Genomic DNA, 21,467 nt, shown 5'->3' on the forward strand with positions numbered 1-21,467 from the left:
TGAAATTCAAAATTTCATAATTTCTCCATAAATATGAAGTACATTATCTCTTAATATTAGAAATATAAATAAGATTTGTTGGTTGTAATTTTGCCCTCTTGGCTGTGTAAAAGTGACAAATTCTAGATTTTCGAAAAATGGAGAAGAAATCAGATCAAATGCAATCATCTGATTACTATTTTGATTCATATGCACACTTTGGAATCCATGAAGATATGCTTAAGGACAGAGTTCGTACATTATCATACAAGAATGCAATTTTAACAAATCCAGGTCTTTTCAAGGATAAAATCATACTTGATGTCGGATGCGGAACAGGAATTCTATCCATGTTTGCTGCAAAGGCTGGCGCAAAGAAAGTCTATGCTGTTGAGAAATCAAGTATTGTCGACTATGCACGTGAAATCGTCAACATCAATGGCTTTGGAGATGTAATTACTATCATGCAAGGTACTATTGAAGAAATTGACCTTCCAGAAAAGGTAGACGTAATTATCAGTGAATGGATGGGATATTGCTTATTATACGAATCAATGCTTCCTTCTGTCATCAGTGCTCGCGATAGGTTCCTTAAGGAAACTGGTACAATGTTCCCAAACAAAGCTCAAATCTACATTTGCGGAATTGAAGATGCAGAGTACCGTGCTAAGAAAATAGACTTCTGGGACAATGTTTACGGATTCTCCTACGCTCCGATCAAGAAATGGGCCTTACTTGAGCCTCTCGTCGAAACATGTCCAACAGAAAGAATTATTACCGACGAATACATGCTTGCTGACTTAGATTTGAACAAATGTTCAGTCCAAGACCTTACAATTACATCGAAGTTTACTTTAATACCTACAGATGCCCAATTATTGCACGCATTCATTACATGGTTTGATGTTGAGTTCGAAGGACCAGAAAATACAATAACCTTATCAACATCACCATACAAGAAGGAGACACATTGGGCTCAGACCATTTTCTACCTTCAGAATCCTTTAAACGCTGATCCTGACACTCCAATCACAGGAAAGTTCTATATGGAGCCAAATATCAAGAATCCAAGAGATCAGGACTTCCTACTTGAATGGAGTAATGGAGAAGAAAGCGCTTCTCAGCTTTACAAGATGAGATAAAATTTTGTAATTCATAAAAAATGTTATTGTATTAATATTTATAATTTAATTATTTATTTCCTGCTTTTTACTTAGTATGTGCATCGCTATATCCTTTCTCGATTGCAAATAATATAAATTTTGAAAATGTATTTGAATGATTGAAGTAATCAATGAGACTGAAGTAGTAGAGTTTGCTGGATAAGTAAAACCAAAAGCTCCTCTACTGATATTAAACCCGGGAAGATTTGGCCTTTGATAGCATAAAATCAACTTAGCGATTTGAGGAGTAATACAACTTGTTTATTTATGCGCAGAATTTCAAGAAAATTTGTTTAAAAAAATTTTACGATTTGAAATATTGAATTATAGCATACAGATTTTCTGGCATATAATATACTTTCTGAATATGTATATGCTGCAGGTAGAGTCGTCTGCCAAAAGAACGAGTTCAATTTTAATTTCGAATTATCTTCATGATTTTGGAGTAAATGTAAAAAATCAACAATTGCAAAAATTAACATTGATCTTTGAAATAGTTAGATGATAATCTTTAAATCTAAATTTCAGCAAATCATCATTTTTGAAAATTTAAGGTTATAAAATGTCAGTAAGATTTAAAATCATAAATAGAAATATTCCAATTAAATTGTAAAGTCCCAGTAGTATATTGGTTAGAATAGATCCTTGACACGGATCAGAGGCCAGTTCGATTCTGGCCTGGGACATTTTTTTTCTAGCTCTATTTTTTTTTTCTAGTTATACCTCGATCTTTTGGTTTTCAGTATTCTTGGAGATGTTCATATGATAAGACTTCTTTCATGTGGAGATCATATCTTACAGCAAAGTCTTTTTTTGAATTTTGTTGACTTATTGAATTTTAGGGGCTGCGTTCAATTATCCCCCTGCTTTTTAAAAAATGGCGCCACCACCAAAACAGGACAAGCCTTGTGACACACTTTTTGTATACAATATCCCAGAAAACAAGAATAAAATCTTACTTCTTTTCAAACATTTCAAGCATTACGGACACATTAAGAGCATTTGGTGCAATCAAAAGGTCGCAACAATTAGCTATTCAACAGTAGAAGAAGCAACAAAGGCTTTTCATTCACCAGAAGCATACGAAAACAACAGATTTGTTATGATTAAATACCATAGAAATCCAGCCGAATCAGAATCCCATTTAGCTGATGCAGCTGATATGGATTTTGTTAGAAAAGTAGCAGGTGAAGTTAAAGCCGAGATTGAAAAGACCCAAAAGAAGGAAGAAGAAGAACGTGCACAGTTAATTGCTCAACAGAAGATACGTAATTTAACAACTGAAATTAATAATAGTAAACAAATTATAGCTCAATGCGAAAATATAGCGATGGATCTCTTCAAAGAAAAGGATGAAACACAAGATGCAGAGAAACAGACAGAAATAGATGGAAAAATACAAGAAACTATTAAGATCATGAACGATGCTAAGAAGAAGATTGAAGAATTAGAGAAGGAACAAGCTGATTTAAAGAACAAACTATCTCAAGTTCAACCAGCTCAATCACAACAACAAGCTTAGGAAAAGGACCAATAAACATTGTTAACATACACTTCATCAATACAAATACTTTAATCTTATATTATTTATTAATAAATAATTTTTTTAAAGACTTATTAATATAATTTTTAAATACACCACTCCTACCTTCAATATTTTTATAGATATTATATAATCCTTTGGAATGAAAATTCATTTTTTCTTATTTGCTTTAATTAAACAATGCTTATAGATGAAAATAATCAAAATGTATGTGCTATATGGATATACTTAGGAATTATACGTTAATAGCTGATATTGACAAAATCTAAGAAAAAATAATTAAAAATTGAATTGAAAAACATAAATTTATTATAATATATAGTATTGAGTTTGTGAAATTCGCAGTATTCTGGCCAATTTTCTTTAATTTGATTCCAAAGAGGTTGAATTTAGCTTTGAAAAGGGTGTAATCACTGTTAACATGGAATAACACTATATTGGTGCTGTTTGTGGCGTATAAATCCTTATGGTTGTAACTGATCAAAATCTCCATGAGGTTCATATCCAGGTTCATTGATTAGTTTCCCTTCTGGATTTTCCCATTCTATAGATGGTGGTGGGAAATATGCATAATAGCCCGTGCAATCACACTTTTTCAATTCTTCATCAAGAAGTTGATAGAATTCAGGGCTATTATCATTTGAAAAATAATAATTTATTGCTTTTGGATCGCATTCCTTATCAAAGTATTGCGGATTTGCTCTGTAAGGTTGGCATTTTAATGATCCATCATGGAAAATTTTCCTTTTGACTTTAATCTTTTCGTACTTGGCAATAATGAAGAAGATATCATCAAAGATTATGGAAAATCCGAATAAAAATAAAATTGTATAAAGGAATCTGCCAAAACATGAATTAAGGAACTTGGCATAGAGACTTTTATGACAGATTGAAACATATTTTGGTACCCGATAGAGCTCTGTTTCCATTTTCATTTCATAATCTTTCAATTCAGGTAGATCTCTTTGGTACTTCCTATAAGATGCATTAATTATTGCATGAATCTTCTTAAAGTATTCTTCTAAAGCCATATTATAAGAATTTTTATATTCTTCCGAAATCTCTGTTTCTACCTTGATTTTATATATGGTAAGTCCGCGATCTATGTCTATATCTTTTTCTTCAGGATTCTCCCATGAACCATATTTGAGAATATCATCATAGTAAAAATAATTGGATATATGGTATTTTGATGTTGTCAGGTAAATAACTGGTGGGTATCCAGCATTTTTTTTCACCAGCTTTTCTGCTTTCTTTTCTTTCAGAATGCAAGATTTTGGAAGGATTTTACAGTAAGGAGATGGTGGGGTTCGACAACTTCCTTTGAACATAAGATTTTTGATTAGGTTCATATTCATATTGTTTGTATGGAGAGAATTATTATTCATTTTAATTGCCATGAAAAATGTGGAAGCTATAAAAAGAAAATTCCAAAAAGCATTGCTATCATAAATGGAATTTCCTTCCCTGCTATTTCGTTGATTACTCCCCATATTAACAATGAAATGCAAACGTTTTGTACCATGCTACCAATTAAACGCCCAACTGTAGGATGTACTTTAATTGGTATGAACCAGAATATTAAATTAAGTCCCCAGGATGCGCAAATCATGCCGATAAAACCAATTGGAACTGGTGCAACAAATGCGTATACTGCATCTGATACACATTTCGCCTCGTTAGAGAAGATGTCGCTATAAACTAAATGCGGACAAGAAGACGACATTAATTCTTTATCTTCAGAAAAACCGAAAACTGCAACGTTTTTATTCTGATGAAATTGCTAATATCTATCAAAATACATTATTTGTTTATTATGAATAATAAAAAATATTGAATTGCAACGTTAGAATATTGACTAGAATAAGGCTAATTTTATACAGAATTATCCAGAATGAAATGCTTTCTTTCTAATAATTTTTGAAAAATCACAACATATATGATACATTAAAGCACAAATGACTTGTGACAAGCACTTTTTTTTATAAAAATTAATACATCGCATAAGTTATTATTTATTTTAATTAGCAAAAATCAATCCAACATTAATAGGAGTTCAATTCTTATTGCTCAAAATAACCTAGAAAAGGCAAAATCAAAAAGAATTTTTTTTGGGCTCAGCGAAACTAATGATGGGCTCACGAAAATATATTACTTTTCCCTATGCCTTAGAAGAAACTTTGCAGATTGACCCCAAAATAACACAAGTTGCCAATAATCATGTGAAAAGTTTCTCAATTTTTTTTTTCAAAGCTTATCCTCAATTAGTCGTGTTATCGGTGGTGTCAAATACACAATTGATAGCACCAATAAATTTGCAATTGTTGGCGTTGAAGGCCAGACTCAGTGTAATGCTATTGATCCAACTTCATTTAACTCCAGAGTATTAAATCTTGAATCAAATGTTAATATTAACGGCGTCAAATATGAAGTTCTTGAGATTGCACCATTTGCGTTTTTGAGATATAACCACTTTGAAAATATTGTTTTCCCTCGAAACCTTCAGAAAATTGGAACAAAAGCATTTGATCAAGGAGGTCATACTATGGAAGAATTAACACTAGTAGATCCCTTGAAATATTTAGGACCTTTTTCATTTGCCCAAACGAGAATCAAAGTTTTAAAGATTGGAAAAAATGTCGAGGAAATTGGAGATTGAATATGTGGGGCTAATTCTGTCTTAGAAAAAATTGTAGTTGATGAAAATAATCCGTATTTTGCAAATGATATGTTATTCAATCTGTATTCTAAGGATTTTTCCACACTTTATCAAGTCACCGCTGCTATTGAACACTATACAACACCACAAACAGTCAAAATCATAAAAAAACAAGCTTTTGATGGTATCCCTATAAAATCAGTTACAATCACACAAGATTGTCAGATTGGTTGGGGTGCATTCCATTTTACATCAAATTTGGAAAATATTACATTTTATGGTAGCTTGCAATGCAAAGATATCATAATTGAAGCTGCAACATCTCTCAGAATAATACGATATTATTCAAATAAACCTGTTTATAATTCTCTTTTCTACCATATGCAAACAAACAACATTGTTGTTTATTGTTGTCGCAAATTTAACGGCGCCTTTTCCGGAATTAATCCTATTAAAGGTTTTGAATGTATTAACAGTCCAATAATATCATGTATGGCCAGCTATTTCTACCACTCTTACCAATTTTTCTTTCTAATTTCAATTATTTTATAAAAGAATGTAAATTGAATATTTTTATTATATTTTGATATTATTATAACTCTTTTATTTAAGCCACTCAACTATTAAGCTTATACAATTAAAAAAAATTATCCAAATTATTCCGAATTGGTAACCTGAATGCGGAACATTGATATATACGGGGCAATGATATCCCGGTATCGGTGGATGTGTGTAAAGATTGGTGACATTTTCTGTGCATGTCTCCAAGGATTGCACAAAACACCGATCTTTTTCTTATTATGGAACTTTGACAGACAATGGAGTCTTATTATCTCTTTTTGATCAAAATCCGCTATTCAGGACTTCATATGAGCATTAAAAAACACCCAAGTTGTAGCTTTTTGAACTTTTTCATATTTATAGTGCAAAAATTGCATATGAGAGAATAAATAAGATATGAAGACCGTTTGTCATGGACGAAGCTATAAGGATACACATACGACTTTCTGACATTCTTTCGCAAAACGATATATTAGGAACTCATTGATCATAAAGCTAGGTTTTCAATTTTTTTTCTAATGATAATTACACTATTCTCTATGCAGCTGATTAGAAGTAACCTTTTTTAAATGTGCGCTTACGCCTATATGAATTTAATTTCCAATAACACTTAACGCCGACTGTCAGAAATTTGATTTAAAGTTAGGTGGAAATAGATGCATCCTTAAAAAAATCAAATAGATTTATATTACAAACACGATTACTTTATGTAAATAACAAAGTTAAATTTATATAAAATTCTCAAAAGCTAGAGAAATACTTCTATGAAAGATATTCATTGATACAATAAGTTCCAAAGAAGTAACAGTTTGTTCGAATTTCTTCAAAAACTTGGAAATAGAGAAAACATTTGGCGGAGGATCATTACAAATCAAAAACAACAAGAACCATGATGATTCTTCGTTAGTCAATGTTGGATTATTCGCCAGATTCGGTAATTGACAGATTGCTTTGTACAATTCGAAAGAAATATCAACAGGATTAGAATAACTCATCGTGTGGAACAAAGAATGATGACATGATGCCAATAATCCTTTCACTGTCTTAAAAACCGAAATTTTTCTGATGATTTCTGGTCGAATTTTAAGGTTATTTATATCAATACTCAAAATTTTTGGACAAATCGACAAAAACCTTCCATCCTCTTCTTTATACCGATTAAGAATAGATTCATCATTATAAGCATTATCAAATGCGTATCTAAATAATGAATTTACAATAATCGGAACTGTCAAATCAGAATTTCTATCTAAATTAACATCTTCAATAATAACAAATGATAATGCATATGTGTCAGAAACTAATGATGTCACGTTTTGTGTTTTGACAAAATCTGACAAATTTTGACCATTTTCTAAACAAATTTTTCTGACATATTCAGAAATATTTTCATCCAAAGCTCCTGGTGCCAAATAATGTATTTTTATGTTAGCAGAACGTTGTCCTGTTTGGAATGAGTTATATACAGATGTTTGCGGATTTTCCATTATATATTTTTTGGATTGAGAAGATAAATTTATGGCGTATCTGCTAATTATATTTTTTTCTCTTTTCAAAGTCAAATATTCATTAGAATTAAGTAACAAAGATTGCATGATTTTCGTCATCGATTTGATGTTGGCAACTAAATACCTGTGCTTCGAAGAAACATCAATAATCTCACTTGCAATATCAATGAATTCATCAATCACATATTTCTGGTAATGATAAATTTTTTTGGCATTTTCTTTCAAAACAATATTAACTGACATAATTTTTGATCTCAAACTCGGATGGAAATTATTATGATCTGGATAATGTTTTGACATCATCGTGTCTCTGATTTGTTTAAATTGGTCTTGCGTTTGCGAAATGAACTCTTCTAAGTCTTCTATATTGTGTTTCTGGTCTTGTTTCGTCAGTCCGTAATCAATACTGACGAATTTCATTGATTGTGGTCGTAATTCAAAAGATGATTCTTCACCTGTGATACTTTTGATCTCCTGCTCTGATATTTTGAGCTTGGGCTTGTGCATGTTCAATCCTTCGATGAATAAAAGGGAGTTTGGACGGAAAGGAATGAATTTCAGGGAAAATTTCAGATTTGTTAGTTTATTTAGAGCTTTTTCGAAGCCAGGAGATGATGTATCATGTATAGGAAAGAACTTCGATAAGAATGAACACGTTGGATACTTGTTACAACAAGAACTGGCTGAATCAAGAATTTGATTTTTCAACCAAGGAACTTTTTGAGTGATATCACTAGATAGTATTGAACAGAGTAGTAATACACGTCCTTTGTACCTATTAGCGTCTGTTGCAAGTTTAATATAAACAAATATCATATTAATAAAGATAGGAACCCATTTTATTTCTTCTTCAATGGTCTCGAATCTTTCCATGATGCTAAAGAAGAGATTTGCAGCTGTTCTCATAAGATATTTGTGAATTGTCATATATCTTGCGAAAAATTTCAACGCGTAGTACCTGGAATACTCATCTCCATCTATTGCGCACTTGTAGATGGTCTGTAGAAGGTAGATATCACTTGGATTGCTTTTTGTTAGTGTATTTACAATTTTTCTGTAAGGAATAATTTTGCCAGCAAATTTCTGAACGTATGTCAGGGCCATGCCTCGTATTATCTCTTGTTCTATCGCGCTGTCGATAATTCTCTTGATTCTGGCGGTTTTTTCTTCTGAAGTGGCTTTATCGAGCCAGATATCGTTGATCCTGACGATGCATCGGAAGATGGTAACAGCGGAATCGGGCGGACAGTGTTTCATGATCTTGTTTAATTTATCATACAAACTTTTTATTGTTTGCTCTGCAAGATTGGGTATATAGTTATTCTCACATACTAGATCTGTCAAAAATGATGCTAAATGGATACGGTAGTCATATGGTTCCTCATCAACATTCAATTCTATCAAAAAAGTAATGAAAAGATCGATTGCTCGTTCGATAGCGCCTTTTGTTTTGAGAAATTCAATCCATAAAGGATACTTGAGTTGATGAAACATGTAAAAAATCCTGAAAATATCGATAGGTTCTGCAATTGCATATACAAATTGACATAAAAAGAACTCTTGGAGGTTTTCTGTATGGAATTTATCGATATATCTTTTGCAATTATCGAAATTATTAAGATGTAAAAAATTTTTGTTCCGAAATAAGAAAATTACAAACGCTGGAAAATCAACTAGTGGATCTGGAATATCATCTTCACTGAAATATGTTTCGAATACTCGATGAATCGTTTTCCAATATCTATCACCCTCGATTAATGAATCAATTGAAGCCAAAACGAAAGGGCAAACGCGGTTCCAAATAAAGGCCATTTCATAAGGTGTATCAATTTGAGGGTTTTGGACGGGACTATCTGGATCATCCTCTATTCCATACCACCAGCGAAATGCGTCATTGTCAATGGATTGAATTTTCGGGAATTGTCACATTTGTGTCAAAATTCATATACAATTTTTTTAATCATATGTTCGATTTGTTGTATAAAAAGAAATGTTTTTTTTGTATGGGATCAAAAATTCATATTTCCAAGGATGATATAATGTTTGATTTAATGAAAATATATTCGCTTCATATGTCATTCTATGCTGGTGCATATGCTCATAGATCCTTTCCTCTTAAGGTCTTAGCTGAGCAAGAAGGCGAATGCAAAAATCTGGTTAGAATTGAATGACTCTCAAAATTGAAGTATGACAATTGGAAAACAAAAATATATCTCCTAAAATAGGAATAGCCAAAGAATAACGCATAATTCTGAACATCAAACTTAATAGATTTGTCGCTCTTGCTGATCAGAGAGTTAAATATTCATCAGGTTTTGCAATTCGTCAAGATTTTCTCCAATGTAAAAAACAAATCAAATCGAAAACATCGAGAAATCAAAATACTATCGCCAGGTCGAGAAAAACTATAAGAACAGAGGCAAAACAAATACTATTTTGATATGAAATATTGACGCTTAAAAAGAAACAAGTAAAAAGACAAATCAAAATCTTCAATAATACCAGTGCATCTTGTTCCAGGGAACAAAAACAGTCAAATGTTTGGAAGTAGCATCTCTACAAATTATTTCAAGAACTTTTGCAATAATTCGTCATCTATATATTGTAGGTACCCTCACATAAAGCTTACAATTTAATTGATATGCGTTATAATGCTACTTTCGTGTCGAATAAATTTCTTCTTATGATTTTTTTTTCTATTTGTGATTTTATACCCTTTCGAATTTAATGCTAAATAAATATCATTGTGATCTTTAAGATTTCATAAGTAAACTTTTTTATTTTGGAAATGGAAATTTCGGTGAAGTCAGCATGTTTAGAATGTATTGATGAAATCAATGCATCACCACTTAGACCATATGTAATTGAAAAGATTGAGCAATATACAAAGATAAATTCTCACGTTTTAACACTTGACCAAATCAAAGAGAATATACTTTCAAATATTTATCATAATTTTCTAGAATTTATACACGATATGAATAGGTCATTCACAGAATCAAGTAGATTCTATGGAAAATCAACAAAAATCGGTTTAATGATTTCAACATTGGGTCAAATATTCGAAGAAGCGATCGAAAAGAAGCAATTAGCATACATTAAGAAAAATACTAAACCTACATTTGATTTTCAGACATTATTAACTCATCTTCACGAATCTATTGTAAATGCACCAATTTCAAAGATCCAATTTATTGTCAAAGATTCACAAGACTTAATATGCGCAAGGCTTAGGCCAGTTGAACAAGAAGAAGAACCATATTTTGATGATACAATTTTATCAAACTTCTGTCAGTATTTATATCGTTGTAGATCAGACGAAACAGTGCAAAAGTATATTTCCATATTTCAAGACCTTGATCCTGATATTGAAAGAACAGAATCGACAATTACAATTGATCTTGGCTTTATGACATCATACGCACTCAATATATTACGACATGAAATCGAAAATGAAAACAAAAACAAAAACAAAAAAACTGTAGATATCCCAAATCCACAAATAACTCCTGAATAATGTTTTAGAATATAGTTATTTTGATCATATTAGAGGAATTTAGTTACCTAAATGAATAGAGATCAAATTCAATCATGAAATTTACAACTATTCAATTTTTTGACACTTTTCTTCATGATAAAATGAATTTTATCCGGAATTGCCAAAAGCGCAAACTTCCTTCATCACAAATTACCAAGCTGGCCAATTTTTGGATATGTGAAGTTTGAAAAAAAAATTAAACTTTCTCATGCCATAGCCCGTGATATAATTCCGTGGAAATCACGCAGTGGTAAATTTTTTGAAAATTACGGAATAAAAAATATACGAAATTATTTTTATTTTTATTTATTTGTTTGTTCATTTTGATTTTGCATTGCACGAAGTAAAATATGGGCCGGGGTTTTTGCAATTATTTTGAATAAATTTGTGCGGTGTATGTTGATCAGGGCAACCCCAATTTTTACTAAAAAGTGACTTTTTTTTGAAAAATCGTTTAAAATTTAACAAAAGGGTAAATTAATTTATAATAGCCCAGTTTCGCCGAGCGCCTATTCGAGATATTCCGATTTGAATTTGGTTGCGTTCATTTCGGAATACCAACGACTGATCATCGTGATTGGGCGCAAGGCAAACTGGACTATTATTTTTTTTGTGGATTACATATTCGGCGAAGCCTTCTTCGCTGCAGGAGCCCTGAAGCTCCCTAGCATTACGAAAGGGAGCTTCACATCTCCTTAAACTCATTTGATAAAAAATTTAATTTCAAATATAATTTTTTTAATAAATATAAATAAGCTTTTATTAATTCTTTTTCTCAATTATATTTAAATGGAATGTTTTGATAATCTCATCTTTTCTTTTTCATGAGTAACGATATAACTTTTTTGTTTATTGATTCGGAGATATTTTTTGTTAAAGAATATTTAATATCCCGATTTGCCGCTACCCATTTTTCTTGATTTGAAAACCACTGTGTTTGAAAATAATTAATTGCTTCCTGATTATTTTCCAAAAATTTTGAAATTTCGTCGAAATTATTTTGGACCCATTCTAATTTTGTGTTCCTTCCATAGGCTAAACAGTTCATAATTTTGTCAATTTTTGCCTTATCGTCTTTTGACAAAACAAACTCATTCAATTTATTGCGTAAAGCGCGCATTACGTGTACTGCGCACCAATGTAAAATAGTTTCAGGATAAGCTAATTGAATACCTTTTGCTATTTCCAAAGCACAATCTGACATAAAATGTTTTGGAACAATTTTTGCCCAGTCAAATAAAATTGTGAGACATTTTGCAATATTTTCACCAGTATTTGGATAAACGATAAAATAGCAAATTGGAAATGATATATATATATATATAAAACATTCTGCACTTTAAAAGTGAATGCGTGGCATCGATTAAATAATCTGTCACTTTTTCCATTAAGTTTTTCATATCTTCCTCACAAAATATATAAATTAAATTTTTTGGATCATCATAATTATCCACATCAAAATCTGCCCGATTCTTTTTGTGTTCTAATTTGAATTTATCTACATATAATATTGTACTGAAAAATTGATTTTGATTTAAAAAATCATTTGCCTGTTGTTTTTCAGTCACTTTTGTGATAAGATTTGAAAAATTTCTTGCTGAGAGACAAAAATATTTTCTTATTTCTTCTTTATCTGGTAAATCCAGATCTGAATATATTTCCTCCTGTGCTGTTAAAGGATCACCGCCATTCTGTAGATAAGTTGTTAAAAATGAACAATCAAAATAAGAATTAGTGTCATATTTGTTTGTATTTTTCATAACACCAGTAGTTGGATGATTATGAGTTTCCGTGATATCTGTGAGTTCATAATCATCTGCTTGTAGTCAGAGCTAATTTTTGTGCTTTTGGTGACACATGCGTGTCAAGAGTTTTTAAATGTACGTTAAATTGTACGTTAATTTTAATTTGCTCGGTGTTTGCCGAGCTAACCTAACTTAAATACATCTTTTGGTGCAAAATGTAGTCTTCCACCTTAACTCCTTGATCGAGAAATGAAGTGAAATTTCGAAAAACTTTAACACATTCAATTTTGAATGGAAAACAAGTCATATTTTGAGTATAAGACTGGTCAACAATTGAGACATATTTGGTCAGATCTATTCTTAAAAATATATTTAGTCAACTATTAAGTTTTATTCAGCCATTTATTAGCTTATAGTAGAAAAAAAGATAAGTATAATTAATAAGCCGATTTAGTAGAAATAATAAAAAATATTAAAACTTTTTAAAATATCTTATCATGAAAATCCGCAAGCGTTTTCGAACGTAATTTGTTGTTCTTTTTCAAGATTGTGAGAACACGCGAGCGAAGCGAGCGGGTTCGAACATGTCTTTTTCTTCATTTGGTTGCTTTTATCACTTTTTCGAACCTTCCTTAAATTTTAAACCGATTTGTTTAATGGTGTGACGATTATTTTGCTATCGTCTTTACAGGTCTGTCACTTTTCTACAAGTGTGTCACTTTTTAGTAAAATTTGTACTACTTTGTTTTTCAGTTGATATACAGATAGTGATAATGAATCTAATGCCAGAGAATAAAATTTCGTTTGTTTTAGTTTAATATATATATGAGTAGTAGGATATGATGGGTTTTGTGACTTTTTTTGTAAACGTAAGAATTCATACAATATCGAGCAATTTTGTATCATTTTTTTAACATATGAAGTAAAAAATGTATGATTCTTACAGTTTTTATTCTTACGTTTTTGAATAAATCAAGATTTAAAAAATTTTCAAAATTGTAAGACATTTACACTCAGCCCATACATAATGAAATAAAAAATAATTTTTTTTTAAAAAATAAACCATTAAAAAAATTAACATTAATTTTAAAATAATTTATTTTTTTATTCTTACATAAATGACCCAACAAGTAAAACCAGATAAAATAGATTATCGAATTTTAGAGGATGGTGTCCCTGTTTATATTCAAAGATTTAAAGGGAAGCAATATTATAGAATTGTTAATCCTGAATATCTTAAACATCAATTTAAAAAGGAAGACTGTGAATTATTAAACGCTAATGAATATGAAACCAATAAATCAAAACTGAGATATAAATATATTGGAAGTGATGAAAGGTGTAAAGATAAAGATAAAGTTTATTCAGTTTCATATAATAACTGGCACACGTTAGGGATAAGAAAACATTTAGGAGATTATGGGAAATGTTCTGAATTCTTTAAATCTAGTATATACGAGAGAGTAAAAGAAATTAGAAATAATTATTTTCATGAATGAAAGATTCACTACCATAATGAAATAAAAAATAAAAAAATTTTAAAAAATAAACTTTAAAAATTCATGTCTTACGAAAAATTGAGTGGGGGACAAACTCGCCCATTGTCACTTTTCATTAACCTTAAACTTGTAATTTTCATTATTTTTAATTAACCTTATTTCTTTCCCAATTCCTGATTTATTTTATTCACTTACTATTAAAAGTCACATTTTAATAAAATATAATAATTTATTTATAGCATTTTTACTATACTGTAATAAAAAATTAATTATAATAAATTAAATGTTTATTAAATCAAATGTTTTCTTTGCAATAATATTTTTAATGTTGAGTAAACAATGTTGGGATCAAGTGTATCATTTTTCAGACCTTTCTGAACAGCTTCAAGCATACTGATGCATTCGACTTTTTTAAATTGTGCCATTTCTTCGAAATCTCTTGTGACTTTTTTGATAACTTTAACACTTCTCTCTGAATCCAGACCTTTAATTTGCAACTTAATCAGGAATGAAGGAACAACACTGGAATATAACTCGATGACAAGTTCATCGAGTCGAAGATTTCGCCTTTCTGGGAAGTACTGGTGCTTCAAAACCTTGAAATGTGATTCTGAGATGTTGTTTGTTCCATCTCCTTCATTTCTATAGCGAAGCATCCACCTGTCAAGATGATGGCGCCACTGTCGGTCAAAGTATTCACGGGCAGCAGGTTCCTCATTTAAAATTTCATCTAAATTGTTGTAAACTTCATCAGGATCAATTTCTTCCTCTTCAGAACCAAAGACCAATAACTTCATTAAGTTATAGAAAGTTTCGAAGTTGGAACGATCTTGAAACTTTTCAGCCTTTCTCATGACAGCGCGCAACACATGAACGCCACACCAAATGATCTGGCATAAGGGGATGGCTGTTTCAACAGCATTTGTGATTTGAGGTGCGCAGTCCATTGAAAAATAAGATGGTTCGCGATTGATGGAGCCAAAATATGCTGTGAGACAAACTTGTATATTTTCACTTGTGTCGGGCCAAACGAAAAAATACAAAAACGGAAAACAATTGATTCCGCGAATTTGCCAGTGACGGCATAAAATGGTATGCGAGAGCGCAAGAGCTTATAAGTGGAATCAATGTGATAAGTTTGTATTTGATGTGAAAAAGCATTTGCTTCGAATGGGGCGTAATAGAAAATCATACGATCTGGCTCGTGAATAAACTCGATGAGATCATCCGGCGAATGACTCTTAACCATGTCGACAAAAATTGCAAGAGATGTAACATCATCCGCTGAGAAACGGGTATTGATTGCATGAAGGCGTTTAGAAAACTTTTTTAAAGCATCTGTAGATTGTTGAAACATTTCCGGAATGATCCCACTATCAAATGGGATATTAAGATCTTTGAAACACCTTAATTGTGCGTAAACACGGTCTTGATTTGATTCAAAATATCTTGTTAAATAAGATCTATAAAAATATGATGTAATTTGTTGTGATTTGTTTGGAAAAGGGGCAGAATGATTGTGGGTGTTAATACATTTTCGTATGTGGTACTTGTCATCGGGAAGTGTATCAACAAGGAATCGACATGGACAATTCGGCCACTTACAATTAATTTGGATTTGATTTCTTTCTTTCCTAGTTTTATATGAATAACTACAACCTGCTTGGATTTCTTGTTGCACTCCATACTTAAGCAACTCGATATATGTGAGTTCGTGATCTTGGATCTGCATTAAAATGAAATGATTTGAAAGAATAAAGAATTTTGAATATATTGGTCTTATTTTGATAAGCTTGGTAGTGTTTTGAATAGCTTGACCATCTAATTCAATTATGATCTTTGAAAATTAGGTGAAATAAAACTAAACATAAATGTAAAACTAGGGATATGAAATTTTGGTTGTACACCACTTGTATGTGCCGGATACCATTGTGTCAAATTTTTTCTGAAATTAACTTTAAAAGTACTAAGTAAGATCATGAGATATAGCAATATATGTTTAAACCAACTTATATTTTGGTTGTACACCACTTGTATGTGCCGGATACCATTGTGTCAAATTTTTTCTGAAATTAACTTTAAAAGTACTAAGTAAGATCATGAGATATAGCAATATATGTTTAAACCAACTTATATTTTGGTTGTACACCACTTGTATGTGCCGGATACCATTGTGTCAAATTTTTTCTGAAATTAACTTTAAAAGTACTAAGTAAGATCATGAGATATAGCAATATATGTTTAAACCAACTTATATTTTGGTTGTACACCACTTGTATGTGCCGGATACCATTGTGTCAAATTTTTTCTGAAATTAACTTTAAAAGTACTAAGTAAGATCATTTATTTTTGCATAATATAATGCCAATATGGTTTCTTTTGATTTTATTTCATTTATAAGCAAATCAGATTTACCCAAAAACTCCACTCCATAAGCATTCATTTGCTAAATTAAAAAGTGACAATGGGCTAGTCTGTCCCTTTCTCCGAAAAATTAAAACTTAGTTATGTTTATTATTTTATTTTTTTATTTTGTATGAAATGAGCGTCAAAACTAACAACGTTAAAAAATTAGGATTCACAAACGAGGAAATAAAGGATATATTAGAGGAGGTGGGTTATGAAGTTAATAAATATTATTTAAGAAATTGTCAAAAATTTGCCGAGTTATTAAATGATTTAGATTATGATGGAAAAATGAATAAAGATGATGTTATAAATTTCTTATATCCTACATCTGAAGAAGAAAAACCTAAAGAACCTGATGTTTTCTCTGAATATTATGAAGAACGGATTAAAGATGATGATGAATACGATGAAATTGAAAAACTGAAAAAAATAAGAGATGAAATAGATGAAAAAATTAAGGAATTAAGAGAAGTTGAAAATGAAGTAGAGGATTTAATGAATATCCCAGCTTCAGAATCAGAAGTACAGAAATCTCATGAAGAAAGATATAAAAATTATGTCTCAGAATCAACACAAAATTTATTAGATGGTGAAAGAGACGAAACACTTTCAGAAGAAGGTACTAAATTTATTCGTAAACATAAGCTTCAGTTTATTGACGATGGAGATTATCCATGTATCTTACTTTCACCCCCTCTCGATTCCGAAAAATTCAAAAAAGCTCTTAAAAACATGACATATGCAACTAATACGATTAAGAAAGAAGATCATGATATTTACACAAATTATTATTTAAATAAATGCACAGGTGTTGATATAGTTTTTGATTTATTAGATAAAATATCAAAAGAAACCATTGGAACCTATAAAATTTTGTGTGATTGTGGTTTCATTATTGAAGATACTAATAATGTTTCATATGAAAGAACAGCACCGAAGGAAGACGAAGTTGAAAGGTCTATACCATTCGTTATTAAGAACATAAAAGATATGAAAACTTATAAACATTATATTTATTCATTTATTTCAGAAAAAATGGAAGCAACCCATAAAACATCTTCTCATCATTTTATAGCTATTCATACATTCCTTTTCAAAGTTGTGAAATTAAATAAGACAGGAATTAGATTTAATGTATCAGGGTACGCATTCTTGAGTAAATTATAGGGTGTCCAAAGGTATGTTTAGCACAAACCTGAATACCGTGAATAGAAATAAACAAGTTACATATATATAAAGTTTATTTAAATATAATCACCATTGGATTCAATCACGCGTTCGCAGCGATCGATCCAGGCTTGAAAGACACGCTTTAAATCATCATGAGAAAATTGCTCAAATTGCTCTCTTACAAAATTTTCAAGATCATCTGGACTCGCGAATTCGCGTCCTTCAGCTCTCTTTTTTAGCGTGCCGAATAAATAAAAGTCAGAGGGTGCAATATCAGGTGAATAAATTGGGCTTGGAACAACTTTGACATTGTTTTCCACCAAGTAATTCATTACCTTATGACTTTTGTGAACTCTTGAATTATCAAAATGAATTGCAAACTTTTGTTTTTGTTGTTTGGATTTCTCAAACTCATCAGAATTGATAATTTGAGTAAGAACATTGTCAATTAGATACTGAGCATTCATCGTATTAGGTTTTTGAAGAATATCAATTGCGATGATGCCATTCACGCCCCAAAAAACCGACAACATCATCATTGGTGTGTCAATTTTTTTCTTCGGGAATGTTTGCGGATTTTCATCCTTCGGGATCCACATGATTTTGGCTTCTGTTGCATATTGGAACCAAGACTCATCCCCTGTTACTAAAAAGCGAAACTTCTTGGATTGATACGCACCCAATATAGAGAGGAGCTCTTTCGAAGATTGGACTCTAGATTTTTTTGAACTGAATTAAGGTTGTGCGGAACCCAACGTGTATACGCTAGTTTGTAGTTCAAATAATTGTGCAGATAATAACTGACTGTTGTACGTGGTATCTTTGTCATCTCCTCTATCCTTCTGAGTGATGCTCTTGGGTCTTCATCTAGCGCTTGAAGAATTGCTTTGATTTTTCTTTGATCCGGCGATTTTTTGTCAATTTTTATGATGGGTGCCTTTTTGTTCATGAAGTGATACATCCTAATATGATACGTTACAGTGGAATAGCTAGGAGCATCCATACCGAAGCATTTTACCAATGTCTCGTAGATTTTTTTACAGTCTTTGCATTTTTTTGCAAGAGCGAGGATGTTTTCTTTATGATTCATTAAAAAAATGAAAAAAATCCCGCCAAAATTTCCCGCGAAACCGCCTCTTGTCTCAAAATTCATTTTATATCCCGGCATGGCGCCAAAATACAACATACTCATCATATACATATATTCATATTTTTTATTATATATTTATAATCAGCATATATCTCCTTTAATAATCTCATATAGAGCGCTGTGCTAAACGCACCTTTGGACACCCTATAAAATGTATTCGTCACGTCGCAGATGATAAAAAATTATGTGTTCTTAATTCATTTTATGGGCTTTAAAAAATAAACTTTATTTTTATTTATTTTTTAATTTTTTATTCTTACATAAATGAACAAAAACGGAACAGCTAAAATGAATGATAATCAAATTAGAGCAGAAGGTAGAAGGTTATTTAAACGCTTCTATAACATTCCTGATGGTGTTAATCCTAAAACTCGTAGAAGCTATTTAAATGAAGCAATAGATGCATATGAAGGGTTTGACATTTCATCAGAAAGTGAGAGATTAGCGAGAATGTTAAATGTTAATATTGATTTCTATTATTGTGATCCTCAACCAGAAGACGTGGACATAAATAAGGTAGACTTTCCATTAGTGGAATCAATAATGATAGATCCAGAATTTGAAACAGTAAATATTTTATTAACACAGAGTCCATGTGGAAAACTTCACGCTGACAGAATAACAGACGTTGAAGCACTCACAGGATATAAAGTTTGCCCATATTGTAAAGAAGAAGTTTATTCTATCCGTGATGATCCAGAAAGGAAAAACCAAAGAAGATTTTTAAAGCATTGTGAGAAATGTAAAGAAAATAATGGAAGATTAATTCAAGACGTTCAGTTGCAAAAGACACAGCAACCATATGCACCACATATTACGAAACAGAAGATATATCAGTGGTTATTAGCTCACAATTTGCAGGAATATTATAAACCGACAAGATATTATATTACTTTTGACTTCGAAACATTAGAGACTAAAGAAGAATTACAACTTTCTGAGTGTGCAACTTTGAACGCTTACTTAAAACCATTCATGGTATCATCAACGGTTAAATTAAACGATAAAACATATACGAGGAATTTTTGCTTAACTTCGAGTGATTCTTTTATTTCTGATTGGATTGAGTTTTTATTTTCAACCTGTTCATTAGTTGTTGAATCAAATATGAAACAATACGATGAATTATTGAAGCCGCAAACATTAAATGAAAAACAGAAGGAAGCATTTAAAGAACTTCTAGATGAGGAATTCAATAAAGTGAATATCATAGGTTTTAATTCGGGAAAGTTTGATTTAAATTTAATTCTTCGTGATTTAAACACTGCAAAATGGAAAATAAAATCAATGCTGGGTTCTTCTTCTCAATTTAAGCAAGTCATTGTAAAGAAAACAAACGCTCCATATGAATTGAGATTTATTGACATCAGAAATTATATAGCGGGTGGGACATTAGACCAATTCACTCAAGATTTCGGAAACAATAAATCACGTGTTAAATCCTTTTTCCCTTATCAATTCATCACATGGGAGAATTACGAAGAAGAATTATATAAAGAGGAACCATTCACGAAAGATTCATTTTATTCAGCATTAACCCAAGAAACTATATCAGATAGTGATTATCAAATATATCTCAATGATGCTAAAAATTTTAAGAATAGATTAGAATATTTTATTCATTATTGCAATAAAGATGTTGAAATTATGATTGACCCAATCGATAAAATTATTGAAGAAACATTTGTTTATAAAATTGACACGCTTCATAATCTTTCTTTATCATCGAATGCTTCAATGATTCGTTACGCTTTAGCATATAAAGACTTTAATCCTAATGAAAAATATCCTGAGGAAGAGATAGAATCAAGTTTTGAATTAACGAAAAAGTATTGGAAATATAAAATTGAATCATATAAGAAACAAGATGAAAAAGCAGAAAGGGATACTAAAAATAATGTTTCAATGGATGATTTTCAATACTATCACGATTTAATCCTTTCATCTAAATGCAAAATGTGTGGTAAAGCGTTTACATATGCAAATAAACCAACATTGGATAGAATAGATAATGAAAAACCACATACTAAAGAAAATTGTCAGTTAATGTGTTGTTATTGCAATGTCGTGAAATCAAATAAAGATGAAGATGTTCAACGTTTAAGAATCAATTTAAGAAATTATGCATTAAAAAATAATTTACCAATGACTTTAGATTCAGTTGAAGCTTATCACATTCTCCGTAATGGAATTACTGGTGGTTTATCAAATGTTCAACATAGAGTAAATCTTAAAGGAATCACGCACATTAATAAACTTTCATATAGTCCAGAAACTAAAACTGTATCAAATGAGGACACTTCCAACATCATGACTCATTTCGTTGGTGTTGATTTTAATTCATTATATCCTTCATCATTTTCATCTAATCCTCATGATTTCATTCAATATACTGACCATAAAATGTATATGCCGGGAAGATTGAATGGTGTTATCATTTGTGATACAGCAACAAAGAAAGCAAAAGCACTGGGAATAATTAAGAAGAAAAATACTTTATTCGTGGCTGAAGTAAAGGGTCACATTGATGAAAAATACATTAA

The 21,467-nt window shown here is 30.9% G+C and overlaps 8 protein-coding genes, 1 non-coding gene and 2 pseudogenes across 11 annotated transcripts, besides 10 other annotated features; 6 read left to right on the forward strand and 5 right to left on the reverse strand.

Annotated features, from left to right (window-relative positions):
• Positions 1 to 131: 131 nt before the first annotated feature.
• TVAGG3_0106810 (arginine omega-N asymmetric methyltransferase protein) lies at positions 132 to 1,150 on the forward strand (the record flags this gene model as incomplete). The annotated part of the gene is made up of 1 exon (XM_001307870.1): positions 138 to 1,121. The coding sequence occupies one exon, from the start codon at positions 138 to 140 to the stop codon at positions 1,119 to 1,121; it is 984 nt and encodes a 327-aa protein (XP_001307871.1).
• A 606-nt stretch (positions 1,151 to 1,756) lies between these two features.
• On the forward strand, positions 1,757 to 1,828 carry TVAGG3_0106820. Its single transcript has one exon. It is a non-coding gene; the product is annotated as a tRNA-Val (tRNA).
• A 177-nt stretch (positions 1,829 to 2,005) lies between these two features.
• TVAGG3_0106830 (RRM1 RBM26 like domain-containing protein) lies at positions 2,006 to 2,803 on the forward strand (the record flags this gene model as incomplete). The annotated part of the gene is made up of 1 exon (XM_001307871.1): positions 2,020 to 2,664. The coding sequence occupies one exon, from the start codon at positions 2,020 to 2,022 to the stop codon at positions 2,662 to 2,664; it is 645 nt and encodes a 214-aa protein (XP_001307872.1).
• A 214-nt stretch (positions 2,804 to 3,017) lies between these two features.
• Positions 3,018 to 4,016, reverse strand: TVAGG3_0106840 (uncharacterized protein; the record flags this gene model as incomplete). Its single annotated transcript, XM_001307872.1, has 1 exon — positions 3,150 to 4,016. One exon carries the CDS (start codon positions 4,014 to 4,016, stop codon positions 3,150 to 3,152), a length of 867 nt encoding a protein of 288 aa, XP_001307873.1.
• Positions 4,017 to 5,489: 1,473 nt separating this feature from the next.
• On the forward strand, positions 5,490 to 5,896 carry TVAGG3_0106850 (annotated as a pseudogene). Its single transcript has one exon. A coding segment is annotated over exon 1 (407 nt).
• Positions 5,897 to 6,431: 535 nt separating this feature from the next.
• On the reverse strand, positions 6,432 to 9,329 carry TVAGG3_0106860 (uncharacterized protein; the record flags this gene model as incomplete). Its single annotated transcript, XM_001307874.1, has 1 exon — positions 6,634 to 8,907. The coding sequence occupies one exon, from the start codon at positions 8,905 to 8,907 to the stop codon at positions 6,634 to 6,636; it is 2,274 nt and encodes a 757-aa protein (XP_001307875.1).
• Positions 9,330 to 9,608: 279 nt separating this feature from the next.
• Positions 9,609 to 11,233, forward strand: TVAGG3_0106870 (acetylation-dependent protein binding; the record flags this gene model as incomplete). Its single annotated transcript, XM_001307875.1, has 1 exon — positions 10,202 to 10,930. The coding sequence occupies one exon, from the start codon at positions 10,202 to 10,204 to the stop codon at positions 10,928 to 10,930; it is 729 nt and encodes a 242-aa protein (XP_001307876.1).
• A 333-nt stretch (positions 11,234 to 11,566) lies between these two features.
• Positions 11,567 to 11,647: a mobile genetic element.
• Positions 11,648 to 12,042: 395 nt separating this feature from the next.
• Positions 12,043 to 12,259: a mobile genetic element.
• Positions 12,260 to 14,275: 2,016 nt separating this feature from the next.
• Positions 14,276 to 14,312: a terminal%2Cinverted (terminal inverted repeat of MuDR-5_TvMULE4 transposon ID:TVAGG3_0106900).
• Positions 14,276 to 16,682: a mobile genetic element.
• TVAGG3_0106910 (MULE transposase domain-containing protein) lies at positions 14,486 to 14,992 on the reverse strand (the record flags this gene model as incomplete). Its single annotated transcript, XM_001307876.1, has 1 exon — positions 14,486 to 14,992. The coding sequence occupies one exon, from the start codon at positions 14,990 to 14,992 to the stop codon at positions 14,486 to 14,488; it is 507 nt and encodes a 168-aa protein (XP_001307877.1).
• Positions 15,046 to 15,927, reverse strand: TVAGG3_0106920 (MULE transposase domain-containing protein; the record flags this gene model as incomplete). The annotated part of the gene is made up of 1 exon (XM_001307877.2): positions 15,046 to 15,927. The coding sequence occupies one exon, from the start codon at positions 15,925 to 15,927 to the stop codon at positions 15,046 to 15,048; it is 882 nt and encodes a 293-aa protein (XP_001307878.2).
• Positions 16,645 to 16,675: a terminal%2Cinverted (terminal inverted repeat of MuDR-5_TvMULE4 transposon ID:TVAGG3_0106900).
• Positions 16,676 to 17,154: a mobile genetic element.
• Positions 17,155 to 17,768: 614 nt separating this feature from the next.
• Positions 17,769 to 17,796: a terminal%2Cinverted (terminal inverted repeat of Mariner transposon ID:TVAGG3_0106940).
• Positions 17,769 to 19,071: a mobile genetic element.
• TVAGG3_0106950 lies at positions 17,849 to 18,975 on the reverse strand (annotated as a pseudogene). The gene has a single exon. A coding segment is annotated over exon 1 (1,127 nt).
• Positions 19,044 to 19,071: a terminal%2Cinverted (terminal inverted repeat of Mariner transposon ID:TVAGG3_0106940).
• Positions 19,072 to 19,188: 117 nt separating this feature from the next.
• On the forward strand, positions 19,189 to 20,591 carry TVAGG3_0106970 (DNA/RNA polymerase superfamily; the record flags this gene model as incomplete). Its single annotated transcript, XM_051222990.1, has 1 exon — positions 19,189 to 20,591. A coding segment is annotated over one exon (1,403 nt), but the record flags the coding sequence as incomplete, so codon positions are not given.
• Positions 19,189 to 21,467: part of a mobile genetic element that runs on past the window's edge.

The sequence above is a fragment of the Trichomonas vaginalis genome, chromosome IV, assembly GCF_026262505.1.
Source record: "Trichomonas vaginalis G3 chromosome IV, whole genome shotgun sequence".
NCBI classification, from domain to species: domain Eukaryota; phylum Parabasalia; order Trichomonadida; family Trichomonadidae; genus Trichomonas; species Trichomonas vaginalis.